The sequence below is a fragment of the Anas platyrhynchos genome, chromosome Z (genome assembly GCF_047663525.1).
Source record: "Anas platyrhynchos isolate ZD024472 breed Pekin duck chromosome Z, IASCAAS_PekinDuck_T2T, whole genome shotgun sequence".
NCBI lineage: Eukaryota > Metazoa > Chordata > Aves > Anseriformes > Anatidae > Anas > Anas platyrhynchos.
The window spans coordinates 40,439,372-40,465,892 of NC_092621.1; the positions used below are offsets into that span (position 1 = coordinate 40,439,372).

Consider the following 26,521-nt stretch of genomic DNA (forward strand, 5'->3'; position numbering starts at 1 on the left):
GTAAAGATTCATTTTTAATAACTGTACCTCTAACAGAGACTGAAATTAGTCTCACATTGTAATACTGATCTTAGATGTTGTGCTTTGACATTGCTTATCTACTGTTTTAATTTCTCTTTCTCACTTGGAAATTGATTTAATTAATAATTTAGATTATCTAGTTGCAAATTAAAGATGCAATCCATAATACATCCAGAAATCAGAACAGCAATAACCTGTCAGAGAATCCATGGTTCCTTAGCTTCGCTTTTAGAACAGCACTTTTATTTATGATGCTTTGTCATTCTGGTCGGTGAGAGCAATCAGATTTATTCCTTAACCAATTTCAAACTGGGATTTGTGATTTTTTATTTTTTTTTTTAAGCATCTTTGGCCTCGTGAGTATAACTGTTGTACTTCACGGTACAGGTTGCCTGTGGGTCCTTGTCAAGATTTTTCTCTAGTGCTTTTGGTCTCTCTCTTCTATTTGGGCTGTAGTACCAGGTAACATTTCTCTGGCAGCATGTGGATGGCTTCAGATACTCCCAGAGTCCGTTGTGTCTGTTTCTTCAGGACTTCAGTGACAAATGTGATGGGAAGGATCTGCTTCTTTGCAATCAGACTTCTGCAGTGCCATAAAGCTTTATCAGCCTTGTGCTCAAGAGACCTCTGTCTCTTTGTTCTTGCTCATAGGAACTTGGTCTGTTGGCACAGAAGGTTCCTGACTAGTGTTCCTTGCTCAGGTTTAAAGCTTAGTTTTGATTAAGATGGGGATTACAAGAACCTGGATGGCATGGTTGGAGTACTCTGTTATGTGTTATCCAGGGAATAGTGACATTTCCAGACTCTACAAGACAGCTGTGTGACTTGTTCAGGTTCTTTAGTTGTGATGTCAATTCAAATTTAAAGAGATATTTGGTATCTGTTGTAAACAATTTTTAGATTGAAAGCAGAAATTTAAATTTATTCCCTGTAATTAAGGGCTAGCCTGAGATGGTATGGTTCAGAAAGTCTACTGCTGATGCACATTCATCCTTTCCACCACAGAATTTTATTCCCTGGATAGAGCCGAAGTAGAATTAGAAACAGTCGGAAACTGAAATCTGACATATGATTTGCTTTGGAGTCAATTAGGTGCATACTGCAGCTTAATCCAATTTATTTCCATCCCAGTGTGGCTGGAATACTGATCGTGCCACGTGGATTTCTTATGATAAGAACATTTATTGTGTTAAATATGAGGAAACTTATAGTTACTGGTATCCACATAATGCTTGTAATTATGCCTTTGCAAGAATTGTGGGGTTTTGCATATTTTTCTGCCACAGAATTAAACCTCTTGACATTCCTATTCAAGCAGCTCAGTGTTCCTTTGGTCATAAATTCATGGGTTTGCCTCTTTTTCCTCCATTATGCCTGAAGTTGTACCACAGTGGCTAACTCTAGTTCTCTGTTAGGCACTGCATTTATTTGTAGGTGTACCATGGCCACACTGATGCTGTAGCTCTCTTTTAATAAGAGTGTTGCCTTACTGTTTGTTAGAAATTTGCATATTCTTTTAGGCTAGTTGTGATCAGAAGAAACTTCTGCAGTTAGAAGGTAGCTCCTCTTGAAATTCACATACCTTGTCCTAATTAGTAAACACATCAAGAAAGAGAAAATTCTGTATTCAGCCTCCCTGCTCCTAGTAAGAACAGCTTACCTATTTATTTGTTGGCTTAGACTAAGGCGTATGGGTAACAAGCACATATTTACATGTACTTGTAGTGTAAGTGCTTCTGCATAGGGATAATAAATGCACCTGCAGTTTTAATTTCATTTAGTTCTGTGAAATAGTTGATGTTTGGAGGTGGGTGTTTAGTGCCTTTTGTTGAGCTGGAGATACCCTTTCTTAATCCCCTAAACATTTTTGCAGAAAAGGAGCTTGGAAGTCATGAACAACTGATGCAGTCCTTGGAATAGCTGACTTGAGAAACCTGGCATACAACATGGGTTAAACAGCAGTCACTCCTTGAGTTCATAAGCAGACCTTAGAAATGGAAGCACCCAAGATGAATGAAATTGGACTAAAATACTTCCCAGCAAATATTCAAGTCATATTGTAGTGTTAGAACTGATGTGTTTAACTTGTTTAGGATACTGCAGTGTTCTTGCAAGGATTCCATGAGGGCTTGTAGTGAATGTTGTGCACTGGGTAGGTTTACATGTGTACATGTTCCTGCTTTACGGTTCCAATATGGTGACTGTTGTGGGTACAGCTGCCCATCCTTGCCAGTATGAGACTGTGTGTGGTGTGTGTATTTGTGTGCCCACGGTGTGGTGTTAATGTGACTTTCCAGGTGCTGCCTTCACTGACCAGCAATAAACATGCATTTCACGACTTCTGTTTGGAGCTGTTTGGGGTGTGCTTGCTTAGCACAGCAGGGAAAGCAGTCAGGTTTCCCAGACAGGTTTCAGTTTGGAAAAGTGAGTCCTCTCTTACAGGAGGGGTGGGGAGTTCTCTCTATAGAGGCATTGTGTGTGCCATTCAGTCATCAGCCATTTCATACCAAAGAGTCCCTTAAAAACTGAGAAGACGACAATATGTTTTCTAAAAGAACATAATGGATTTTCTAGAGGTAGCTTTTATCTATGTCTCTATCCACATACCTGTGCCATACAAGTGGAACATCGGTGCATTGCTGTAGTGGGTTTATGTGGTAAGGTTTGGTAGCAGGGGGCCATGGGGTGGCTCATGTGAGAAGGATCTAGAAGCTGCCCCATGTTTGGTGAGGTCCCTGATGCTGACCAGAGCTGAGCCAATAAGCGATGTTGTTTTGCACCTCTGTGAGAGCAGATTTTAGTCAAGGAGAAAAAAACTGTGCCACACAGCAACTGGGAGAGTGAGAGGAGTGAGGAACAGCCCTGCAGGCACCAAGGTCAGTGCAGAAGGAGGGGGAGAGGTGCTCCAGGCACCAGAGCAGAAGTCCCCTGCGGCCTCTGGTGAGGCCCCTGGTGGAGCAGGCTGTCCCCCTGCAGCCCATGGGTCCCCCATGGAGTATATCTGCACACTGCAGCCCCCCCGTGGGTGGAGGAGCCCCCGGTGGAGCAGGTGGATGTGGCCTGGAGGAGGCTGCGGCCCATGGAGAGCCCCCGCAGGAGCAGGCCCTGGGCCGGAGCTGCAGCCCGTGGAGGGGAGCCCCCGCAGGAGCAGGGGTCTGGGGGGAGCTGCCGCCCACCCGTGGGGGACCTGTGCTGGAGCAGTTTGCTCCTGGGAGATGGATGGACACCATGGTATGGAGCCGTGTGGGAGCAGTGCTTGGAGGGCTGCTGCCTGTGGGCAGCCCATGCAGGATCAAATTGGGAAGGACGGCATCCATGGGAGGGACCCCACAGGGAGCAGGGGCAGAGAGGGACCGAGAAGGAGCGGTGAAGAATTGCTACAGACTGACTATAGCCCTGTTCCCCTGTGCCACTCAGGGGGAAGGAGATGGAAGAGGGCGGGTGGGGGGAGAAGGTGCTTTTGGTTTCTTTCCTTTGTTTCCCACTTCTCTAGCTTGTTAGTAATAGGCAATAAATCTTACTATCTCCCTATGCTGAGGCTGTTTTGCCCGTCACAGTAATTACTGTGGGATCTTGTCCTTATCTCAACCCTTGAGCCCTTTCCATAGTATTTTCACCCTGTTCCTCTTTGAGGAGGGGGAATGAGAGTGGTTGTGGTGGAGCTTGGTCACCCACCAAGGTAAAACCACCACAATCGCTGAATCTGGCAAATCACAGGCGCTTTGTGAATTTCCTTGGAGAACGTGCCAAGACAACTTGTATTCAGAGCCTGTGGCCCTTGCAAATTCAGCCTGAGGTTTCTCTGCTTCAAGTGTGACTTGGCATTTTGGGTAAACACACCCAAAGAATGGTTGAGACAAAACTATTTTTGCTCACAAGTTCAGCTGGCACACTAATTTTTCTCTTTTGAAAGTGGTGCGAAATGGTTTCACAGAGTATCCCAAGATGGAAGGGACCCATGGGGATCACCGAGTCCAACTCTTGGCTCCACACAGGTCTACCCAAAAATTCAGACCCTATGACTAAGTGCGCAGCCCAAACACTTCTTGAATTCCAGCAGGCTCAGTGCCATGACTACATCCCCAGGGAGCCTGTCCCAGTGCCCGCCCACCCTCTGGGTGCAGAGCCTTTCCCTAACCCCCAGCCTGACCCTCCCCTGTCCCAGCTCCATGCCGTTCCCTCGGGTCCTGTCGCTGTCCCCAGAGAGCAGAGCTCAACGCCTGCCCCTCCGCTCCCCTCGTGAGGGAGCTGCAGGCCGCCATGAGGCCTCCCCTCAGCCTGCTCTGCTCGGGGCTGAGCAAACCCAGGGACCTCAGCCGCTCCTTTGGGCACTGACAGCTTTGTGCCCTTCTTACACCGTGGCACCAGAGCTGCACACAGTGCTGGAGGACAATCCCTTCCCTCACCCAGCTTGGGCTCTCACACCTGAAAAGACCAATTATAACGCGTGGGCACGAAGGCCCCTTGCAGTGACAGTGGCCGGGAGCTGGGACGGGGCCGTGTGCCTGGGTGGTGGCAGGGCAGGGTCTGGCCCCACTACACAGCAGGCACCCATGCACTGGAGGGGGCCACATGCAGAAGAAAGCAAGTGATGGTACATCTGGACATGGGAAACGGATAATAAACCAAGCTGGAAGCTCTCACATTTTCACCTTTTCCCATTGCATGCTTTTCTGAGCGTTAGTGTTGTGGTCTTGCTCCCTGTCGATAGTATGCCCTTGGGTAGTATCTTAAGTACTTAATTTTCAGCATAAATCAGCAGAGGAAAATCCTCAGACTTAAGCTGTTTCTTACTGTTGGTTGAAACATATGTGGAGAGGTTGTTTCTGTTTTGTTTTTCTTACTTTTTTACAGGCAGAAGCTAGCTTAACCTTCAGCAAACAGCTGGTTGTTCTAGTAATCAGCCTGTGATTTCTCTGTTTTAAAGACAGGCTCATCCATCAAGTCCTGAGTGCAGAGCTAGGAGTGCTTAGAGAGCACTTTCCCATGTATGTGTGATTACTGGAGCACAGCTGCTGTTCTGGGTAATTAATGTGAGAGTATGATATATTTCAGATGGGTGCTGCATCTCTATTTCCAAGGTCAGATGACCTTTTTTTGCTTATATTCTCTTCTGTCTATGGCATTTTATTTAGGATATTGATTTTTGTTTGCTTGCTGGAGATGAAGTGCTCTTGGAAGGCCTGGTGAGAAAAACCGGGAAGACCTGGTGTCTGCATGAGGAAAATGCTACTAGGAGTTAAAAAAAATAAAAAAAATAAAAAAATGTTATTTAATAGTCTTCAGTTGCCACATGTGAAAAGGGATATAGTTATTCTAATTCCCCACCTTAACACACGGTTCTTCAAATTACTGTTTTAAAGACTGATTGTTAAATAGTCAAATGCATGTACTTGACTTGGATGCTTGCTTTTCTTTGAAGGTTGTTGGGGCTTGCTTTTCTTTGAAGGTTGCTGGGACATTTATTCAGATGCCCAGTTCTATATGTAAACTCTATTGAAATAAAAATACATTTGTAAATGATAATTTATTATTTGCAAAGTTAAAAAGTGAAATTTAAATGAAATTATTTGACTTGGGTTGTAGGTAGTTTTCATGCAGTTGAGTCTTACCATCTTTTCTAACTTAACATTGTTTGGTTAAAGATGTGCCAGGATGCATGTGGTAAAGATCTCAGAAAGTTGGTCGTCATCCTGTGTTTATGTGCGGCTTCATTTCTTTCAGCTAGTGCTGCCCTTTCGCTGTGAAAGAGACTGAGACACAGGCCGGGGGCATGAAAATGCAGAATTTTCCAGCAATCCAACATTTCAGCCTAACTGTTTCCATGCAAGCTGTTGAAGAGCTTCTAACTGACTTCAGGGAATCTTGTTTGGGATGGGCTTTTCAAAGGGCTGTTATGCATGAACATCTTTACTCTTCCCTTTGTGGGCTTAAAATTGAAAGCTTTGCAGTGCTGCTTTTCTTGTTGCCTAAAATAGTGTGTTTTTTGTCATATGCCGAGGGGGGGAGGAGAGTATTTGGTTGGTGACTTTGGCACACACCTGTCCATTCTTTCCAGATTTTTTGCAAGTCTTATCTGGAAAAGACTTTACCTTGTCATGGAAATTTTCTTACTTGCATACATTCTTTAGGTGGAAAAAGCAAACTATCTAGCTGTCGTATGCTTCCCTAGGAAGAAGAAATAGCTTGCTTCTGATGCACCCTGGGAACCCCTATTTATCTCCTCTGATTTTAAAAGTGCGTAGGGTGGCTGCCTGAGCTGAAGATACTATATTGAAGGAGTGTAGTATGCATAGGACCGTGTATTTCAGCAATTGCAGACTGCAGTGTTGGAACTGTCTGTCATTTTACATTACCACATCCTTCCTTTGTGCTGGGTTAGTGAGGTGTAGGGAGAGTGGTGGAATATTTCTGTTACGCCTCTACAATGCTTGAGCCTATGGCAAAGTTGATTTTTCTAATGCATACCCGCAAACGTCACCTAAATGCTGCAGCTGTCTGAAGGTGTACATCCAAGGAGCTGCTTGGAAATGATTTTTCCACAAGGAATTAATCAATGAAAGTGGGAAGTGCTGTCCCCACGGGATTCATGGTTGGTGCTGATGGAGGTCATTTGCACGGGTCATACTGCTGTCCTGGCTGTCCCCAGACTTCAGGGCTGATGAAGTCAAAAGTTTGTCTGCTGGGGAAGGAAGGGTGCCTTTTGCTGCTTCTGTTTATTGACTCCACTTTTTCTAAGAGTAACCTCAGAGATTATTTTTTTTTTTTCTTTCCAGGTGTGATTGACAAAATGTCAACAGAGTAAGTGACCTACCCACCAGAACTTGCCATGAACCATTTGGTTGGACCGCCGGATGGGGAGGTAAGCGAAGAGCCAGCCAATGGAGCAGTGAACGAGTCGGTGGAGGCTGACCTAGAGCATGCAGAGGTGGGAGAGGAGCAGCGGTATGCAAGTCACTACCCCCGGCACACAAACAGCAGCCAAGGGGGCCTGTCAGGGCAGGAGGAGGAAGGGATGTTAGCTCGGTCTGCCAGCACTGAGAGCGGCTTCCACAATCACACAGATACTGCAGAAGGGGATGTCATAGCCACGGTGGAGGACAGCTATGAGACAGAGAGGGCTCAGGAAAATGAGGATGAGAGTGCCTACGCAGTGCAGTACAGGCCTGAGTCCGAGGAGTACACAGAGAATGCCGAGGCTGAGCACGGTGAGGCCGTTCATACCCGCGCGCTGCCCAACCACCTCCACTTCCACTCCATCGAACACGAGGAAGCCATGAACGCAGCCTACTCAGGCTACGTCTACACTCACCGTCTCTTCCACCGAGGCGAGGATGAGCAGTATGCCGAGCCGTACGCCGACTATGGACTGCAGGAGCACGTGTATGAGGAGATCGGAGATACGCCAGACCTGGACGCCAGGGAGGGGATCCAGCTGTACGAGCGGGAGAGGGAGGAAGCTGACAATTACCGCAAGGAGGCACTGGGTGCTCGCCTTCACCACTACGATGAGCGGTCTGATGGAGAGTCCGACAGCCCAGAGAAGGAGGCAGAGTTTGCGCCCTACCCAAGGATGGATAGTTACGAACAAGAGGAGGACATTGATCAGATCGTGGCGGAGGTGAAGCAGAGCATGAGCTCCCAGAGCCTGGACAAGGCAGCTGAAGACATGCCAGAAGCTGAGCAGAGTTTGGAGCAGGCTCATACTCTTGCCGGTGGGGGGCATGAAAGCAATGGGCAGCTTCCACCTGGTTCTCGCCTTACGTCCGGCTCAGGAGAAACCGTGCAGAGGTACAGCAAGGAAAAGAGAGATGCAATTTCACTGGCCATCAAGGATATTAAAGAGGCTATCGAGGAGGTGAAGACAAGGACCATCCGTTCTCCATACACCCCGGATGAACCTAAGGAGCCGATCTGGGTGATGCGGCAGGACATCAGCCCAACCAGGGACTCTGACGACCAGAGGCCACTAGATGGAGATGTGAGTATACAAAGCTTCCAGCTCTCCCGTGTGTATGTCCTGTTCCTTTAATTGTGACATACATTGCAGTGAGAGAGGGCGGACTTTGTTCTTGTTCTGTGACTCATTCTTCTTAAATTATGTAGCGCTTTGCCTATTTTAAATTTATACTCTAGAGGGCACGTAAGAGATAAACATGTACATTGTCAGTGGACCAAAATCTTCCTTTGAAGCACTGACTCTTAAACCTACACAAGAGTTTGACACACACAACTCTTCTTTTTTTTTTTCTGGAACAAATCCCATGGGATACTTAGAGTAGCTACTGAGCAGAACACTGTCTTACATAATACAGCCGTATGTGTTTCTGTTAATTCTAGGTTTCTAAATCTCAGTTTTTGTCACATAGCAATACTTACGGTTCCATCAGAAATCTGGGAATATTATTTGTAGTGGTACCACATATCCAGATTCCAGAAGACCTGTCCTGGCTTTGTCCACTTCCAGGGTCTAGAAATGTGCTATGAAATTCAATATGTTATCATAGTAAAACGTATTTGCAGTATAAATATCCAAGAACCTTGTTCAGGTTTACAGCATTAGCATTTCTCAAACTCTGTACTTTTGGCATGAGACTTAACTTGGATCAGAATCAGTTCACAGTTTGTGGTTCCAGCTGTCTATTTGATAATCTTTCCCTGAAGTTTTATGGGTTTTCTGTATTTCTAATAAAACAAACTCATAAATGACTAACTAAGTTAAATTTATGCCTGATGTGAAAATGGCTGGTATACTAGAAGCATTGGACCAAAAATTATCTCTAATGCGGAACCATGCCATTACTTCAAGGGTAGCTGCACTACAAACATCTGCTCTATCCTTGCTCTATCCTTTTTATTGCTGTGGAATGCTTTTTGTGACTTTTTTTTTTTTTTTGGAAAAACACCAAATGATAGAACTGTGGGGTTTTTGGCCTTTTAAACTGAATTACTGAAAACTTACAGGAATGCATCAGAACTATTCAAAACACCTCAACCTTTTCAAAGGGAATTCAGAGACAGATCTATGACATGCTTCTGCATTTTTCATCTGTCTTCAAAGCTGTGAAGGCTAATATTCTGCAAGTGGAAAGAGATTTTTGGAGTATGGGGTTTGAGTTGTTGACAAACATGCAAGTTAGCTGTGAGAACTAGCTTTCAGGTTTTATTTTTGCTTGAAAACAGAAACACATAGTGATGAGTATGTTTAGGTTTGTTTTTTGTTTATTTATAGTTTCATTTAAACTTTTAATTTAAAAAAAATATATTGCAAAATCTATTCCTCTTAAAATTATTAAAAAATAAATCTGTTACAGAGTTGATTAGCAGTCTTGTGAAGGCCTAAACCAGCATTTCCAGATAATGCTGTAGAAGAGAACAATTATCTTTAGCATAACTAATTTAGAAATTTCCAGAAGCTTTCATTAAGCCTCTCCTATTGTTCGAATATGGGTGACATTACTCTTTTTCTGCACATTTTGGTCACCATATTGTCTTTGCATCAAAGTGCTGTCTTCCTCTGGGAGGACCAAAGAACTTGCTGTTGTTTCCTGATTTTCTGGTCCTAACACCCAGTACCAGCATTAGGCTGGGTATCCCTGGAGCACTGAGTCCTTTCTGCTCCATCTGCTTTCCAAAACATTGCTGCACCTTGCAGGATTTGGCTTTCTGAGTGTGCTGGTAGGACTCGGCCTGGTGTGTTCACATAGCAATCAAAACAGGGGTTCCCATCAGTCTGCATCAATAACAATACCCGTAGTGAAGTACATTGGGGCTCTGGTTTTCTACCAAAAGGTAATTTCTCATTCAGCATTTTTCATTGCCTGTCAGACAAGAGCCTGACCAAGATTTTCAGTGCTGGCTGCAATCAAAACAGGGATGTATACTGACAGTAAGTACAGCTCAGTGGAAAGTGAAATGATGATTGTAGATGTATAGGCGGTCTGTGTTCTTGGAAAGGGAAAGTTGGCTGAGTGATGGTTTAGCAGACCTGGAGCAGATTGAAGGGAATACATATTGCAGAAGAAGAATATAATACAAGATTTGGGATTGTGCAGGGCTTTTATTTTTCACTGAAGACTGCGTCTGTGCCTTACTGTATGCTTTAAATCAGATTTCACAATGTACTGTTCTGAACAGTCTGCTTTCTTAAACAGAGCATTACTACAATTGCTTGGCAGTAAATTGGGCAAAATTGGATTTTGCTGTCTAAGTGGCCATGAGTGATCAGTTACACTGAAAATATAGTTAGAGCCCATTTATTTGAATGTAGATTTTCCTTCTTTCTCCCTTCAGAAAGAAAAAGGATCTCAGACACAAGCCTTTCAGTGTAACCAGTCTAAGCCAGAGAAGTAATTCAATCTAATTAGTGGTATTGGTCCTGAAATAGGAAGGAACTACATGGACAGTGTTTTACCTTCAGGCAAACACTGAACCCTTTTCTTCCCCTAAAAGTATTGTTGCCTGATGTAAATTGGGTCTTTTATTACCTTCAGTATTTTTGCAGGTCTGCTTCGGAAATTGTACCCACATTGTTTTTTATCAAAACCATTTTGATTTTAAAAGTAATACTTGTTTGGAAATATTTGTAATCATTATGTGTAGTTAATTATAAGATACTGAAACTGGTAAGGCCTCTCTAGATCTAAGTAGTGGTCACTTTTCATTTAGCTAGGTGCCCTGCAAGAGGGAGTGACGAAGCCAGGGAGCCATTAAGCGTGATTTGCAGTTGAAAGTCATTAAATATGACAACCTCTTTTGGCTTTTTCACAAGAAAGTGACTGTCACTCCTCAGTGCTGAGCATTTAGATGATATGTTCACAGTAGAACCCTTGGAAGAGGATGAGTTTGAAGTATCCAGAGACTATTTTGAGAAGCTAGCAATAAAGTGTTTGGCTAGCCTACAGCTGGGTGTAGTTTGGGACTTAGGAAAGATTTATGCAACAAACACAACAGAAAGATACAGATCACTTCAGCAGAAGTCTGCTTCTTTAAATTTAAGAATGTCTGTTCCCGGTATATATGAGGTTTAATTTACAGGAATTTCAGTCACTTGTATTTATTTATCCCCAGAAGAGATGTTTTGTAGGTACACAATGAAAGAAAATTTACTTGCAGACATGGGCAGTTCAATTTTAATAAGCAATAGCAGTACCACGATGTAGGTAGCAGACTTCTGTGAATAAATAAATAATATATCCGAGTATCTGCTTAACAGTTAACAATAGAGAGTATTTGCTGCCACGGGTCCTGTGCACCTTTGTTAGTGATGCTTTCACTGGGATAAGAAATGTTCTGGACCGTATGTGGGAAGGTATGAAACTTGTGTATTTGATAAATGCTGAAAAATTATCTCAGTGTCCTTGTAGTAAATGCAGTAAGATTTTTTTGTAGTTTGACACTTAGATGAGATATGAGCAATTGATATATATTTCTAAAATCTATTTATCTGTTTTTTTTTTTTTAAACCAAGCAGGCTTGGATTTAGCTTCAGGTGTTTATCTTTTCCAAATACAGTAGCAGTCAGAGCTGCACAGCTGTGTGAAATGCGACATCAGGAAACTGACCCATGATGGAAAAAGGCTGTGGAGCTGCAGCTAGGTTTTGTTTTCCTGCGTGTGAAACTGGAGATGGTCTATTCACATCCTACTGAATCATGTTCATAGCTTGAGACAACCGTGAGGCTTGTGGTATGCACATGTCTGGGAGTGCTGGGCAGGGATATCCTTTAGACAATACTGTTCTGAATGCCTGTGGTTATCTCCCTGTTTACATAGTTCATGCCTATTTCTCCTTTCAGTCAGATTGTCCATCAGAAATACGTTGTGAGTGTGCCTAGCCAAGCACAGGAGCAGTGGTATTTGCAGGTCTAAACAGAAGATATCTGCAGTGCATGGATACAGAGAGGAAAAGGGAGTAGTTCCGTGTAGTAGGTATCTCAGAATACAGTGGCATACTCTGGTACATAGACTGTACAGGAAGTCTAAAAAGCATCTTTAAAATGGCATAGAGCTTTGAGAATAGTGGCTATTTCAGCAGTGGAAACACAGGGAACCTGTTGAGAAAAGCAGAAAAAGGCACCAACACTCAGTTAGATCTTTTTTTGGCTAGGATTTAAGGAGCAGTCCTATCCTCTCATGACTGGAGAGGAGAAGCAGGCTGCCTATTTCACTTCTGCCATAATCAGGAGAAAACAGTGGTTTCGAGGGAGAAATTCACTGCTCCCAGAACTAAATACCATGGCTTTGTTCCGAGGCCCATTCAGTTATTTATGGAATTACAGATCTCAAAGCTAGATCTCACATTTTGTTGACCTGCAAGGCACTTTTGTTGCTGTGTTCCAAGACTTTGGTTTGTAAATTTCTCTCATCAGTGGCCACAGTCTCTGTTCCTCTGCAGACACTTGAGGTGGCGGAACATCAAATAAAACCTAATACGAAATTAAACTACAAACATGGGTGGTTTGGATTTGTGAAGTGGAAACTCACAGCTGAAGACAAGCCTTTCGGGTCGAACAGAACTGAGCTGTGCTCTTTTGCTTCTCAGTTCTTTTTGGTTATCTATATTTAATTTCAACCCTTGACTTCTCAGTTGTAGGGTTTTCTCCATTGTGATGACTCCAAAAACAGAGTGTCTTCATGGAGATGAATTTGCTTCACTTTTTCCGGAGCAGGACTAATGTATTATTAACAAAGGAATAAAGAAGTCTGCTTTAAATAATTAAGCAGGTTTCAGTAATAGATGAACTGGGGGAGAGGAAAATAGGAGGGGGAGAAAAGAAATGAAATAAAGATGGGTTTGTATTAATAAGATACCGTGTTTTTTCTCTGAATGGACCCTATAAAACTGTTTGCTGAGCACAAAGAGTAGAGGTTATCTTTCAGTCAAGACCACAGTCTTAAAATTAAAGAGTAAGCCCAGTTAAAAAGCAAAAAGCAGCATTTTAATCCCCAGGGCAGAAAGTTTTATGGTGGTTCATCAATCACACAGAAGAAAGCGTATATTTATCAGTTAGTGTGCTTGATAACAGGCACTCACCTGGTGACTTACTGGCTTTAAAATCACAGTGAGCATTGCATTCATAACTCCTCGCTTTGTTTCTTTTTGGTGGTGGTGATTTTTATTTTGTTGTTGTTAGGTTTTGTAAATTATTGAATTGGTGAGGGCAATTCCAAGGGATTTTTTCCTGTGCTGTTGGAAGCTCAACAGTACGTGTTACAGTCTTGCAGTCTTGAAAACACAGGAGGCATCCACACTTATTTTTTCGGGCTGACCCATGAAGCTGCACGCAAACTGCAAGTTCGGGTGGAAGTACAGCTGGGGAGATCTGTAGTTGAGCGAGAAGCAGCAGCCTGAGATTTTATTCAGAGAGAAGTTACTGCTCACAAAGCTTGGCTGTGGTGCTAAATGCTTCCTGCTGCTGGCTCCTGTGGCCATGAGGTTCTCCGAAATGGACGAAGTAAAGGCCCACATTCCCTTAGCAGGCTCAGTTACTTTTATTACTAGCTCACTCTGAATCTTCTGTGTCAATTCTAACCCCCTTCTTATTTTACATATATCTTTATTTCGTGTCTGTGATTCAGTAATACAAACAGCAGAGGGTAGGGATCTTAAAAAGCTGTGGCACAGGTACGCAGTTACGGCTGAGGTCAAAATCTCCATTTTTGTAACTTTTGTGAATTTTACTGCAGAATTACTTACAGTGTTGCTGTACAGACGCTCGTGGACAGTGTTTTAGAAAGCTGGTTTGTTCAGAGCTTTGTAGGACTACTGTGGACATTGGGATCTCTCCAGTGGGCTTCTCAGTCACTGCCCAGGCAGTGGGAAGTGGTGGGAGGCCCCAGCGTTGCAGAGCACCCTCAGCTGAACTGGGGACACTCCCCAAACCAATGCAGCTGATGTTTGCAGCAGGTGACACACACACAGCAGGAGTCACAGGGGCAATGCCTGCAGTTCCTGTGTGGAGAGGTGCTACAGCAGCTAACCAAAGGCTTTGCTCTGGGCCGAGCAGCGGTCGGTTACCTTGTCTCAAGGCAGCCCGTCGTTACCATCTGTGCATAAATTAGCCGTGTTGAGGGGGTCCTGGACCACACAAGGAAACTGGTGGGTGAGTGAGTTGGCTGCAGTTGTGCCACAGGTTTAGCTACAAGACAAACTCCAGTTTCATCCTCATGCCTTGGGTATAAATTAAATTCCACAGATTGTGCCACACCATGCACGTGTGTGTATAATAGTGTAGGGTGTTTGTGTTTGTAGGACAGTAATGATGATTAGTTATACCATAAGGAAATTCGGCTTTCAGCTCCATCCTTTACAGGTGCTTGATGTCATCTAAAAGCTATGAACATTTGTCGATGGTCTCAGTTTATCACAGTGGACACTCTGCAGTGATGCCTTCCATGTGATAGACTTGTGATCAGGTCCTGAAATAGGACAGCTGTGGTGGATTGCTTATTAAAGCTCTTGGCCGTGGGATTCAGGTGCATTGTCCTTCCTCTTCTACTGAAGGAAGGAAAAACAGCTTTAACACTAGCTCAAAACAATACATAATGTGTAATGCATAAGACTATCTACAGTGTATAAGGAACATAGTCACAGTCTGAAAGTAACTTTTATACCAATAGCAAAAAATATTTTGATAAGTCACAGTGGGTAGACACCTGCAGTGGCTAGGCTACAGCTCCTTGTGAAATTATGGATCTAACTGTACTTACATGCTGGACCTTCGACCTTTGCCTAATATACGTGGGTACCTCTGAGAAAACTTTTTATCACTGAAATCAATTAAATTGAAAACCCATGCTTTGCCTAGTTGTATCCTATGAGCTAATGTAGAGGAAGAGTACATATGCCAGTCCTCTGCCAAGATGCCTGTACGTGGACATTACTGTTGTGTAAGCAGTGGTCTTTTGTTTGAGTTCATCTTGCTTTGCTGAAGTATTTGTTCATTTCATCCTTTCTGTCCCAGCTTTGTGTGTCACCCAAAGTTACACTGTTTTCAGATAAGCTGCTGCCATGAACAAGTAAACCAGCATTGCTTTCATGAAGCACAAGCAGGTGGTTGTACCTGAAGATGTTTCAGGGTCAGTTACGTTTGTCTTCACGTATTTGTATTCAGCAGCCAGATGGGTTAACCTGGGTAGGATAGATGCAACACAATACTCCTTCCTCTCCAGTTACCAGTTCTGATACCAAATTCCAGTGCACAGGAGCAGGGAAGACTTCTCAGGTGAGGGGAGCTGTGTGTTAGACAGACGCAAACAACACCAAAATTGAGATGGAAAACTTTTGGATGTACCAGGCTGAATATCGTAAGAAAAATGTAAGTAGATCTTCATGACAGCAACTGCTACTTCTTTGTTACTGCACATCAGAGAACACACACTTGGTAGCTCTGCTGCTGGACCTCTCCGTGTAACAGCAGCATGCTGCACATGCATTTGCTTTGTTCTGAGAGCATTTTCTTGAGGCTTTTAGAATTTGTTTTGTTAGGAGACAATGGGGCGGTTCCTAAGCATTTATTTTAGACTTCGGTTTGTCGTGCTTCGAGTAGCTGTGGAAGTTGTCTATCAAATTTGTACCCATCTTGATACTGGTATGAAAGCTACTTACAGACTGAGACTGCATTCTTTCCGTGTGCGTTGTGAGTGAACACACGTTTTGATGTGGAAGAAAACCGAGTGCTGTTCTTCAAAGGCTGAACTTTCTCGTACAGAATTTCTCAGGGAGAGCTCTCACTTCTTATTACGTAGCAAACCTAGGAGCCAGCTTGATATCTGATATGAATATTTTTGGTCAGGGCAGAGGATTTTCTTTTTTTTTCAGGAAAAAACGAGTGAACTTTGAAACAGCACACGGGGGCGAGGCTGTGTGGTCGTTTTGGTGGTTGCTTAATCCTGATGTTTCGTAGATGAAGATAGGCCAATGAAGATATTTGTAGTGCAACTGGAGTAACTGTTAATACATTTTAGATGGTGAAAAGTTCCTAAACGTCAGCAACCAACTGGTTTAGATGAGGTAATTTATTGTAGTTACTAATTGTGTGTGTCAGTAAGAAAGCTTTCTGGCACTTTAAGTAATGCTTTGTGTGGAAACAGATGATGCTAAAAGATTATGTGCTTTACTTTGTTTCTTTGTTTACTGTTTAGAGTTCAGTCCTGCAATATCCTGATGCCATTATTAGGCTGGTAGTGGTGCTCATCATTCATATTCAATCCTAGTGCAGAAATACTAGGTAGCTAGTGGGAGTGGGAACACCATGGGGGTGCATCCTTAGGGAAACAGAAGCTGCCACTTGCACAGTTGAGTCAGTCTGGTGCTGTAACTCAGGTAGTTACACAGCAGGTCAGGGAGCCCGTACCTCTCCCACAGCCCCTGTGTAAATGCAAGTGGTACGAGGAGAAACCAGTGTGACAGTGCAAGGACGTGCGGCAGCCTAGGGACCCTTCTGCTGCCACATCTGGCCTGTCCGGTAACCATCAGTCTCATTTTTGCACTCTGGTTATGAATCAAAATGTAGGGAGGTGCAAGGACTGCTGTTTTGTCCTGGAGACATCCCTAAAAGCCATTGCTTCCTAACCGGGGGATCCTTCTTCTCCATTTCACTGTAATTCTAACATTTGTTATGTATCTAAAATACTTTCAAAGGAGTTGGGGTAAGAAGAAAGAGGAAGGGGGGGAGGAGGAGGGAATTCTATTTTCTTGTTTTATCTGTGAAAATAAACTTGCAAAACTTTGCTTTTTGCACACTATTTCATAGAGCTCAACACTTTAGCTAGAGCAGAGACATAGCAGAGGGAACTCCTGGGCTGGAGCTGCTGCCAGCTCAGAGCCCTTTCCTGATGTGGCTGATAACGTCACGTAGCTGTTCAGGAAAGCAGCAGAACAGTGTTGTGCCATTTTGCTGTCAGTGATGTACTGCTGAGCTGGCAAAGGTGGGGCCAAACTCCTTGTGCCAAAGGAGATTGTAGAACCCCAGTGCTGCTGGGTTAAAAGCCCAGCTTGCATAACTCAGTGCTGACGCCTCCTTAGAGGGTTCACCTGTTGGCACGGACATGTTTTACAAGTGCCTTCTTAAAATCTGCCTTCAAAATGCGTGCCGGGTTAAAGCTTTATTCCTTCTCACAAGCTGGTCACCTTCATTAATTCCAGCTCGGTGTTCGTGTGCCGTACGTTCATTCCAGTCTGCCCTGCTTGGGACCTTAGGTACCTCGCCGTGGCTTTTTGGTGTCACCAGCATCCATCAGGAGCTGCCTGTGATCAGAACAGCCTTTCCCACAGCAGCTTACCAAGATACGTGCAGGCAGGTTTCACAGAGATAGAAATCCCATGCTGCTGTTCTCGAATGCTGTTCCCTTTGGTTTTCTGCTGTGATGTTCATTATGACACTGTCTGCGTTACTAGGAAGTGGTATGAGGGACAGCTTCTCCAATAAATTGTGTACAGGTGGAAGAAGAAAAGTGAGGAAATTTGATCTAGAGAGCGTGTATGATATTAAGATGAACTGCATAAACTGTGAAATTTTTTAATATTTTGCACTGTATCTAGGTTGAGGAATCATAGTTTTTGATTGCACTGGTACTGAATAGCCCTTGAATACCTTGAGAAGTCCTTGAATATGTTAATATTACTCTGTACAATTTATTAAAGGTGTTTTATAGATGGTGGATAAGGTGTATGGACAACCACTGAAGCCCATCTCTGCTTAGATGAGATTAGTTTACCACTTCAGGTTAATCATACCTGGAAGCCTGTATGCTTGTAGAGGAAACCACAGGCATTTCTTCCCTCTGCCCAGTTCGACAGTTAAGAATAAGTAATCTTTACAGAATCCCTTTTCTGTTCATGGTCAATTCACCTGTCTGCCATCACAGCTCACTTCTTTGTAATGACATTACCTTTTCTTTCCTGGAATGCCACAATTCTGGGACATGGGTCTGTGCTGCTTACAGCTTTCAGCAGACTCAGATCCATTTGCCTGCATGCCACAGGCATGTGCTCATGCAGCTGCAAGTCCTGTAACTGCAACTTACTTGAATGCTGACAATAAATGGAAGCAGTGGGCCCAGACAACTTCCATTTATCCCATAAAAGTGTGGTGTTATGACATACTTTTTGGCTCCGTCTTGTTTGCAACTGAGTACGTTTTTTTTTTTTAAGTTTTCCACTTGTCTCATTTCATACACACACTTTTTTTTTTTTTTAAAAGATTTAGATGTTCAGGTTGAGTCCAGCGAGATACTGAGTTAGTTACATCTGATCATTGTGATAAAATCACGGGTTACAACATTTCAAAAAGTGTTTGTCCTGTTTGGTTTTGTTTCGTTTTTTTCTTTTTCACTTTCATCTCTTGTTTCCTCTACCAAGTTAGAGGAAAATATGAAAGAAGAACTTTTGCATTGGTCACTCAGATTATTATTTAATTTTATTTCCTTGCCATGTCTAGTCTCCATCTCCAGATTCCTCTTCACCTCGGGGTGCTGAGTCGTCAAGTAGGCAACATCACCAGGATGTCTGCAGTACAGCAGAGCCCTCCACTAATAAAGAGGTAGAGTGAAATCTTTTTAAAAGCCACAGTCTTGTTCATGATGCTCATGCCTTTTTATTTTCCTTGCCCCCTTATACCTGTGCAAATCCGTTCTCTTTTACTGAAATTGGAACAAACTTAAATAGCTGATCCGCTGCTCCTTTCCCTTATGCTTGCCTGGCTGTCTGACTGAATTTCTAACATGCTTAAGTCTGTTTGTCATGGCATTTCTGACTCTGTGTTTGGCTGCCACAAAATTTACTTAGCAGGCTTCGGAGAAGAACAGCCAACATCACTTCTGTAGTAGAGGCAAATTAAGCCCTTTTCCTTTTTCTGTGCAGAATGTCCCCCAACAAAGAACATAATGCTTGTCAGCGAGATGAATAATCCTCATTAAATAACATTAGCTGGGTAGTAATTTATGCTGCTTACTATATTAGCATTGTACAACCTGAGCTGTTGGAAGAAGTGACTGATTTGGTGGTAACTTGTCAGTGATTTACAGTCAGAATATAGGAGTTCTTGACCCTGTGCTCCTCAAAATAAAGCTATTTATTTATTTATCTATCTATTTATTTATTTATTTATCTATCTATCTATCATTTCTCCCCGCAGCTTTTTACAGTGTGCTATCTCTACCAACACCAAATGAGAGTTGTTGAGTAGAACTTCTCACAGTGTGAGAAGAGAATAATTGAATATAAAAAGTATTTAGATTAGTGTAGACTGTCTGACTGTGTAAACAGAAAGATATGCAAACCTTTGGTTTATTTGCTTATTTAAAAAAAAAAAATCAAAAAAATATGGAAACTGTAGGCACAGTAGCTCACAAAGGACTACAAAAGACCACATTGCTACTGATAACAATGCATGAGTTGTCTTCCATAGTGAAAGAAATTGACCTACTGTGACTGGAAGTACCGATTAAAATTGGAACACTAGTTAGTAATTTTTTTTTTCTCTTTTTATTATCAAGGGTGTAATAAAGCTTGTATCAAGTATGTATTTCTCCTAACCGGTATTTGCATTTAGAAGAAAATGGAAGGATTCAAAAGGCTTAAGAAATCCGTAATTTCTCACGGGCTAAAGCCTTCAATAGCGGATTGCACTTTTGCCTGCAGTATTGTTAGCTTATTCAAGCCTCTGGCTTTCTTCAGCTTACAGATTTTATCACTTCATGTACATTCTGACTGTTAACAGTTTTTAGACATTATTATTTGTGCTCACACATAGCTTCAGAGTTAATCCTGGTAAACCAGGATTCACAGTAGGATGCATCAGGCTGTTTTGTTTCCCTCAAATGAGCAATAATGACTGTTTTAGTACCTCCATGCAAGAACAACAGTCATAAAGAGGACTCATAATTTGGGGAAATTACTTTAAGGTCTTAATAAAACTTTTCTTAATAGAAATGTTGTAATAGTAGGCTGAAAGGCAACAAGATTATTAACAAGAGTAATCAAATATTAATACCTCAATATTTCATTATTCATGGGTATCTAAAATTAAAAGGTGTAGATTTCCTCTTACCAGCAACTTTATCTGTTTCTTTAGTATTCTTGTGGTCTTAGTTAAATGTCCTTTGACCTTTGTTAAAATAAAAAATTCCAAGTGTGTAAGATTTTACAGCAAGAGCATATATGATGACAGTTTACGTTGTTTTATCCTGAGAAGTTGCATCAGTTCATCAGATTGTTCAATAATTACTAAATCTGTATTTATAAACTTCGGGCACTCTGTTTAACATAAAAGTGCTTCAGAAAATGCGCTTACATGCGTAAGCTGTTGCAGGCATGCATTGGATTTGTCCTCTGCCTGCTGTCAGAGTCCAGCAGTTGAATATCCCTCTTAGGTCCACACCAGCAGCAACTGCAAACCGTTGTTGAGTCTGTATAGGTAGGTGGTCTGGTAAAAAACATTAATCTGAAGAGATGAAAGAGCCACAGATCTTAAAAGGAATATCTGTACCCTCACAGCAACTGATGTGCTTTGGCAGCAGGAGATGATCGTTTATTGATGCTGGTACTATCTGATGGAGAGCCTTCTTGGTTTTGCAGTACAGCTTAGTCATTTTCGTAAGGAACAACAAGTACTTAAAGGCTGCACGGGCTCTGCTGTCTGTCATGCAACTTTTGTTTTTCTTTCATGAGTTGTTTTATTTTATAGCAAGACTAGCATCATTCCTTGAAAAATATGACTTATGTTACGTCTATTTTCCATTCGTTGCAATGGAAAAAACTCCCTGGGGTTAGTCACTCAGCCTGTCACTTAACCTGCCTAGTTGCCTGTTTGTTTTTTCCTACTAACATATAGAACCTGTGTTGCTTGCCATAAAGGAAAATAATTTGGCATATATGTATAAGTGTATGTTTGTATAAAAGCAGATACTATTAAGATACTAAAAATATACCATACATTATTCTGATCACACACAGATCTTCTTTTAATACAATTGTATTGAGCAGTCATTGAAGAAGTTACTGCTGATACAATCAGTTGTAGATTCATTAAAGTTTTGTAACCTTGGGCTATCCAAAATCCTTATCTATGACATGTATGATAGCAGCATCTGTTTCAATATCATCTATTACCACCTGTTACCATCTATATGTTGACACACAAAATTTTATTTGGTATATTTTCCTGCATAGGGTTGTTACTGAATATAACAAAGTGGTGAGTCTTACTGAATTTGTAGCTTTCAGGGGTTTGAATTGTTAGCCACAGTGTCTTCTGTGGAAAGCTGCAGCTGGAAGGTCTTACTTTACACTGAGTATTTACACATACAAGACAGGACTTTCTTGATTCATTTATCTTTTATGAGTTTTAAACAAACAGATCTTTCTGTGGTTGATACTGTATAAACATAGCTGGTGGGGAAGCATTCGAGAATTCAGTTATGCTGCAGAACACAAGTTGCTACCTGACTTGTTAAAATTTGGAAAGTTACTTATAGGCTGTATTAACATGAGGATACATCTAAGAACAGCCCTAATGAACAACAAAATTTAGGTAATGAATAACTAACAGCTGATTGTTTCAGTCATGAGTAATAACAGTAAGGGGTAATTTTGTATATTGCTACATATACTTGTGTATGGAAAATTCAGTGTCTTTGAGATACTACATGTTTTCCTGCATACCTGTTGATCAGTAAAAGGGGAGCCCTGACTGATAGACAGTTAATGTACTACCAAACACCAGCAAGTAACTAAAAACTGAGCTTAGCATCTTGCCTGATAGAAAAACACGTAAATGGAGCAAACCAAACTTACCTTAGGTGGTTAGAGTTTGAAACTACTGGATAGAATAACAAATCTTAATAAGCTATTATCTTCCCTTGGTAATAACTTACTTATTTTTTCTGCTTGGCATCGGGAAATTTTTAATGCATATATTGACATGCCTTGTTTTGTTTGAAATCCTTTTTGTCTTAATTACAGTCCAGAAAAAGCTTGGCTTCGTTTCCAACCTATGTTGAAGGTAAGATGGTTCTACAATTACTAAATATTTTTATATATGCAAAGAACTCCAGTATTGATGAAGTATATTTTTTTATTTTAATTTGCTAAATAGAAAAACTGCTAGGGTTGCGTATACTGATTTAGATAAAATTGTGTTCAGTCTGGAGCCTGAATTAAATTGTACTAGGCTCTTTCTGAAATGCAGAAACATGCATATTTTTTATTACTTTTTTTAGTGTTCTATTTATGGTTTCTGTCTCAGGTCCTTTTTTTATGGTGGATGAGGAAAAGAGGTTAGGCAAGTTGACCAGTGCTCTCTCTAGCACTGATTTCAACTGGCATCCTCAGTCCAGCCTCATTTATGTTAATTGGCAGGACGGAATTAATAAGATTACTTGGCAGGTCTGCCAGAGGAAATCTGCACTGTTTTACATCCACTTGTCCTCTAATTAACTAGTGCTTCCTGTGTTAGAGTTAAGGTTGCACTTGTATTTGTGCTGAGTTTGTTTAGAGCAAACAAGTTACCTGCTACCTGAACTGCTTTTCTATGAGTCTGCATTATGTGCATACAGAAAGACTGCATGCTGTAAAATTCACTTATTTTGTTCTGAGAGCATGACAGAAGCAGACAAATTCTGATTTGCAATTGCTGTTTTGCCCCAGCAGTGGTTGTGCTATGTACTTTATGACATGCCAGAAGTATGTTTGATGTGATGCTTCATTTGGACTGTCCTGGAACTCCTTGGATTGCTTTATAGGGTGCTGTGTTTAAGCAATTACATGGTCGCTCTCTTTTGACTACAAATTGACCACTCGTTTAGTCTTCAATATTTGTGCTGCATGTTTTGGAATCTATATCCAGGTCATCAACTAGTGTAAATCTCATGTATTGTTTCTAAACTAGTTGAACTTTGGAATTTTGTGGCAGTGAATGGTCTGTCTTGAACTGAAATGAGTCTGCTGGTTGTAGCCCTCTCTGTCACGGGCTATCTAAAAGCATCCTCCTGTCCTAAAAACAAAAAAAAAAATAGTAAACTAAATTTTTTTTAAATCTTTGTCCAGTGGGAAATTCCTTTTAAAAAAAAGAAAGTCCTTTGTGCACTAGTCATCCAAAAAAGCTTGCTAGCACTTTCACTACACTTCTATTCAATGGATAATAATTTGATATTATCTGTTGTTAGAGATAATAAATATAAGGGGTCTTTAAAAAAGCAGCGTTTTATGTATGTTCGCCTCTAGTGAAAATATAGAGCACATGCCTTTTTTTATGCTTTCTGGGAATCTTATCTACACCTTTACAGAACGTCAGACTAGTTTTGTGTCTGTTTTTTTTTTTTTGTGTGTGTGTGTGTGTGTGTGTGTTTTAATCAGGAATAGGACTATAAATTGTTTGGTAATAGAAGTTGTGATAAGGCCTTTACAGAGTATAGAGTACCAAAAGGCAGCACTTTAAAATGCTGTGTAGTTTCATGACTGGAAGAGTTCATAAATACATAGCACTTCCAGATGCATAAATTTCCCTAAGGGAGAAATTCAGTTTTTTTGGTTGTGTGTCCTTGAAAATAACTTGTTCATTTTGAGGGTCTTCCAGATATTTAGTATCTGAACAGCTTCTGCCAGCACGCAAGATGAACATCTTAAATGACAAGTCCTAAATGTTCATATTTAATGAAAACACAAAAGAGACTAGCTCCCTTATAAGGTTTATGCATCTACTTAAGTCTCTGTGTGTAATTTGAGTGTGATATTTATCTTCAGCTCTTGCATTTGTTATCTTATTCTTAAAAATGATTTGCATTTCTTCAGAGCTGAAGTTTCTCCTGTTTGTTCTAAGTGGTTGTTAACCTCTTCCTCTAAAACTAAGCTAGTGCTGGCATTCTGAGTAGTGTTAAGCTTTGAGCTCCATCGCTTCATTTCTCAAGATAAGCCCCAAGCTAATGAAAGCTGCATTCTGATACTGTAAGATTTTTTTTTGCTTTGTTCCTAGAATAATGAAAAAAAAAAGTTTTTGTGTGTGTGTTTTGTTTTGTGTTTTTTTTGTTGTTTTTTTTTTTATGATAAAATGCGGGCACTTTTACTAGCAGAATTGTTTAGGATGATTTGCATTCTCAAAAAGTCTTCAGCATCAGTTGTTTTTTGTCACTTGTACAAAAACAGGAAGCTTTAGCTAAACCAACCACCCTATTGGATCATGACAATTTTAACATACAGCAAGGTGTTAAAATACATCTTTTTAGCCCTACAATTTTTAGATATAATTGCCAAACACTGAAAGTGTTATCAATCATAAATGCTGCTTTATAATGATTAAAATTGTTAGGTGTTGGACACTTGATCACCCTCTGACTTTGCACAGAAGCTAATGGGAGTCAGATCATTAAGAGTCTTTGGGCACTAAAAGTTGCTTTTTCCAGCGGGACATCCTGTGCTCTGAATGTTTAACCACACTTTTACTGAATTCTGAAAGTACTGAATACTCCCCCTCAGCATCCTTGTTGAGACTAATCATGATTTTTAAAGGCCTGTGGGGTAGCAGCAATTTGATAATTGGGCTCTCAGACTCAGTAAGGGGAGCAGTGTTGTACCTGTAAAGCATTGCCAGGGAGTTTCCTCTACTTGTGTACTAACTGTGGCTGACACCAAGTGAGAAAGTGGCTGATGGCTGTTCCTAAATTGCCCCCTTCCTCTTACTGCTTCAACTGCTTGCCTCAGGATTGCAAGGCTGTTTCTGGTGGGTGAGGGAAGAGCCGAGTCCCCACGTCTCTTCATAACAGCAGAACCTCAGAGATACTGTTTAGCCCTGGGGTGATCCTTGCTCACAAAAGTCTGAGCTATTGCAGGAGACAGGCTGGATTAACAATTACAGCTTCTGCTGGAGAGATGTTGAGAGCGTTTTCTTGATGTTTTGAACCTTTGAAAGTACTGGTTACCATGTCATCATGGTAAACTGTGGTATTTCAAAGGAGCATCTACAGCCATCAGGCACAGGCTTGAGTTGTTAGTGCTGCTGTTTTGCCATCGTTCAGTATGATTTTCTGCAGTGATTTCTTTCCTGTGTTACAGTTCCTGGACCTTGCGATCCTGAAGACTTAATCGATGGAATCATTTTTGCAGCCAACTACCTTGGCTCAACTCAACTCCTTTCTGATAAAACTCCCTCCAAGAATGTGAGAATGATGCAGGCTCAGGAAGCTGTCAGCAGGATCAAGGTGAGAAGTGATTCTTCTTGCTACTTCTCGTACTGGTACCTTAGAATTGCAGATATGAACTTCTTACGTATGTAGTAGTACTCTCGTATTGTGTTATCTGTGGTTTCAGGAACGTTAAGTGCCTCATCTTTCTTTCTGCAAGATAAATCACTTGCATAATGCTGCTTTTGGAACAAGGGTGGTAGGTAAAAGTTACCAGATCATTATAATTCCCTGTAGAAATACTGGTGCTGTGTTCTCTATGCCAGAATGTGAAGTGAGTGGTGGTCTCAGTTTTGTTTTACTGGGTGTTGAGAGGAAACGGGTTTAGAGGATAACCAGGAGGTATTACAGCTGCTTCTGGCTTGGTGCTCGACGGGAACTTGTACTGTGGTAAAGTCCGCAGTTATTTTTGACCATGCTGTGGATACTATTTTCTCTACCTAGTAAAAGCTGTGAACTGATTTAAAAAATGAAAGAAAAGCCCGAGACAGTACAGGGATGTATAGAAAAAAATAGTTTGTCCTGGAATATGGTATGTTTATGTCATTTGTTTGTTTTGTCACAGCATGACGGGCATGCTGCTGTATTATAAGTTACAATGATGACATTGTCAACTGAAATTAAGATGTATGGATGGAGTGTTGTACTCGTAGAAGATGCTACAACATTTCTCCTACTCATATATCGCTGTGTGTTAGGAACACAGCTTCATCTTGTGCTAACTCAGCTAACCAAGACAATCTCATCTCAACATTTTCTTTAGTTTAACATTTATACATTTTTCCTTTGTATCGTTTATTTTGGATTCCAACTCAGACTGTGTCTGTACAATCGTTTAAAAGAGAGGAAGAGATACAGCATGTTATCAGGAAGGCCAATAATATTGTCTATTAAAATCAGCTTATGCTTCCTAATATTACTACTACTTTCAATGCTTCCTTGCCAAGTGCTCGGCTCACTTAGTGCATGAAATTCTCAGATAAATGCTTCAAATAGAAATATTGAGATACTTCCAGCAATTTTAATTTTGCTGGTGTTCAAATACAGAATTTTTTGTAACCTTGTCTCTAAAAATGTCTAGCATGCTAGCATTTTAGAGAAGGCTCTATTTGGCAGGGAAGTAGTTTTCCTGTCATCTTTTGCCATCTCTACAGGACGTCTCCACAAACTTAAGACACTTTTGAAAAGCAATGGCTTGTCTGTATTCAGTGGAATTTTTGTAAAAGGTATTCACTCAGCTTTCTCAGCCCTCACAGGTCATAGTCTTCCTAAAGCTGTAGTGGAGACTTATCCTTCCACTGTCTTTTGCTTTCCTGCTTTGG

At 41.5% G+C, this 26,521-nt stretch overlaps 1 protein-coding gene across 5 annotated transcripts in view; it reads left to right on the plus strand.

The window, feature by feature from the left end:
- APBA1 (amyloid beta precursor protein binding family A member 1) overlaps positions 1 to 26,521 on the plus strand; it is an 89,423-nt gene that overhangs the window by 44,877 nt on the left and 18,025 nt on the right. For 3 of the 5 annotated variants that reach the window (XM_038170559.2, XM_038170558.2, XM_038170560.2), the window contains exons 2-5: positions 6,798 to 8,002; positions 18,464 to 18,565; positions 21,988 to 22,027; positions 25,072 to 25,217. In XM_038170559.2, the coding sequence (XP_038026487.1) occupies positions 6,851 to 8,002; positions 18,464 to 18,565; positions 21,988 to 22,027; positions 25,072 to 25,217 (1,440 nt within the window). In that variant the 5' untranslated portion in view covers positions 6,798 to 6,850. Of the gene's footprint in view, positions 1 to 2,760; positions 2,898 to 6,797; positions 8,003 to 18,463; positions 18,566 to 21,987; positions 22,028 to 25,071; positions 25,218 to 26,521 lie in introns of those variants that run through there. The other 2 variants (XM_072030986.1, XM_038170561.2) reach the window with 2 other exon arrangements.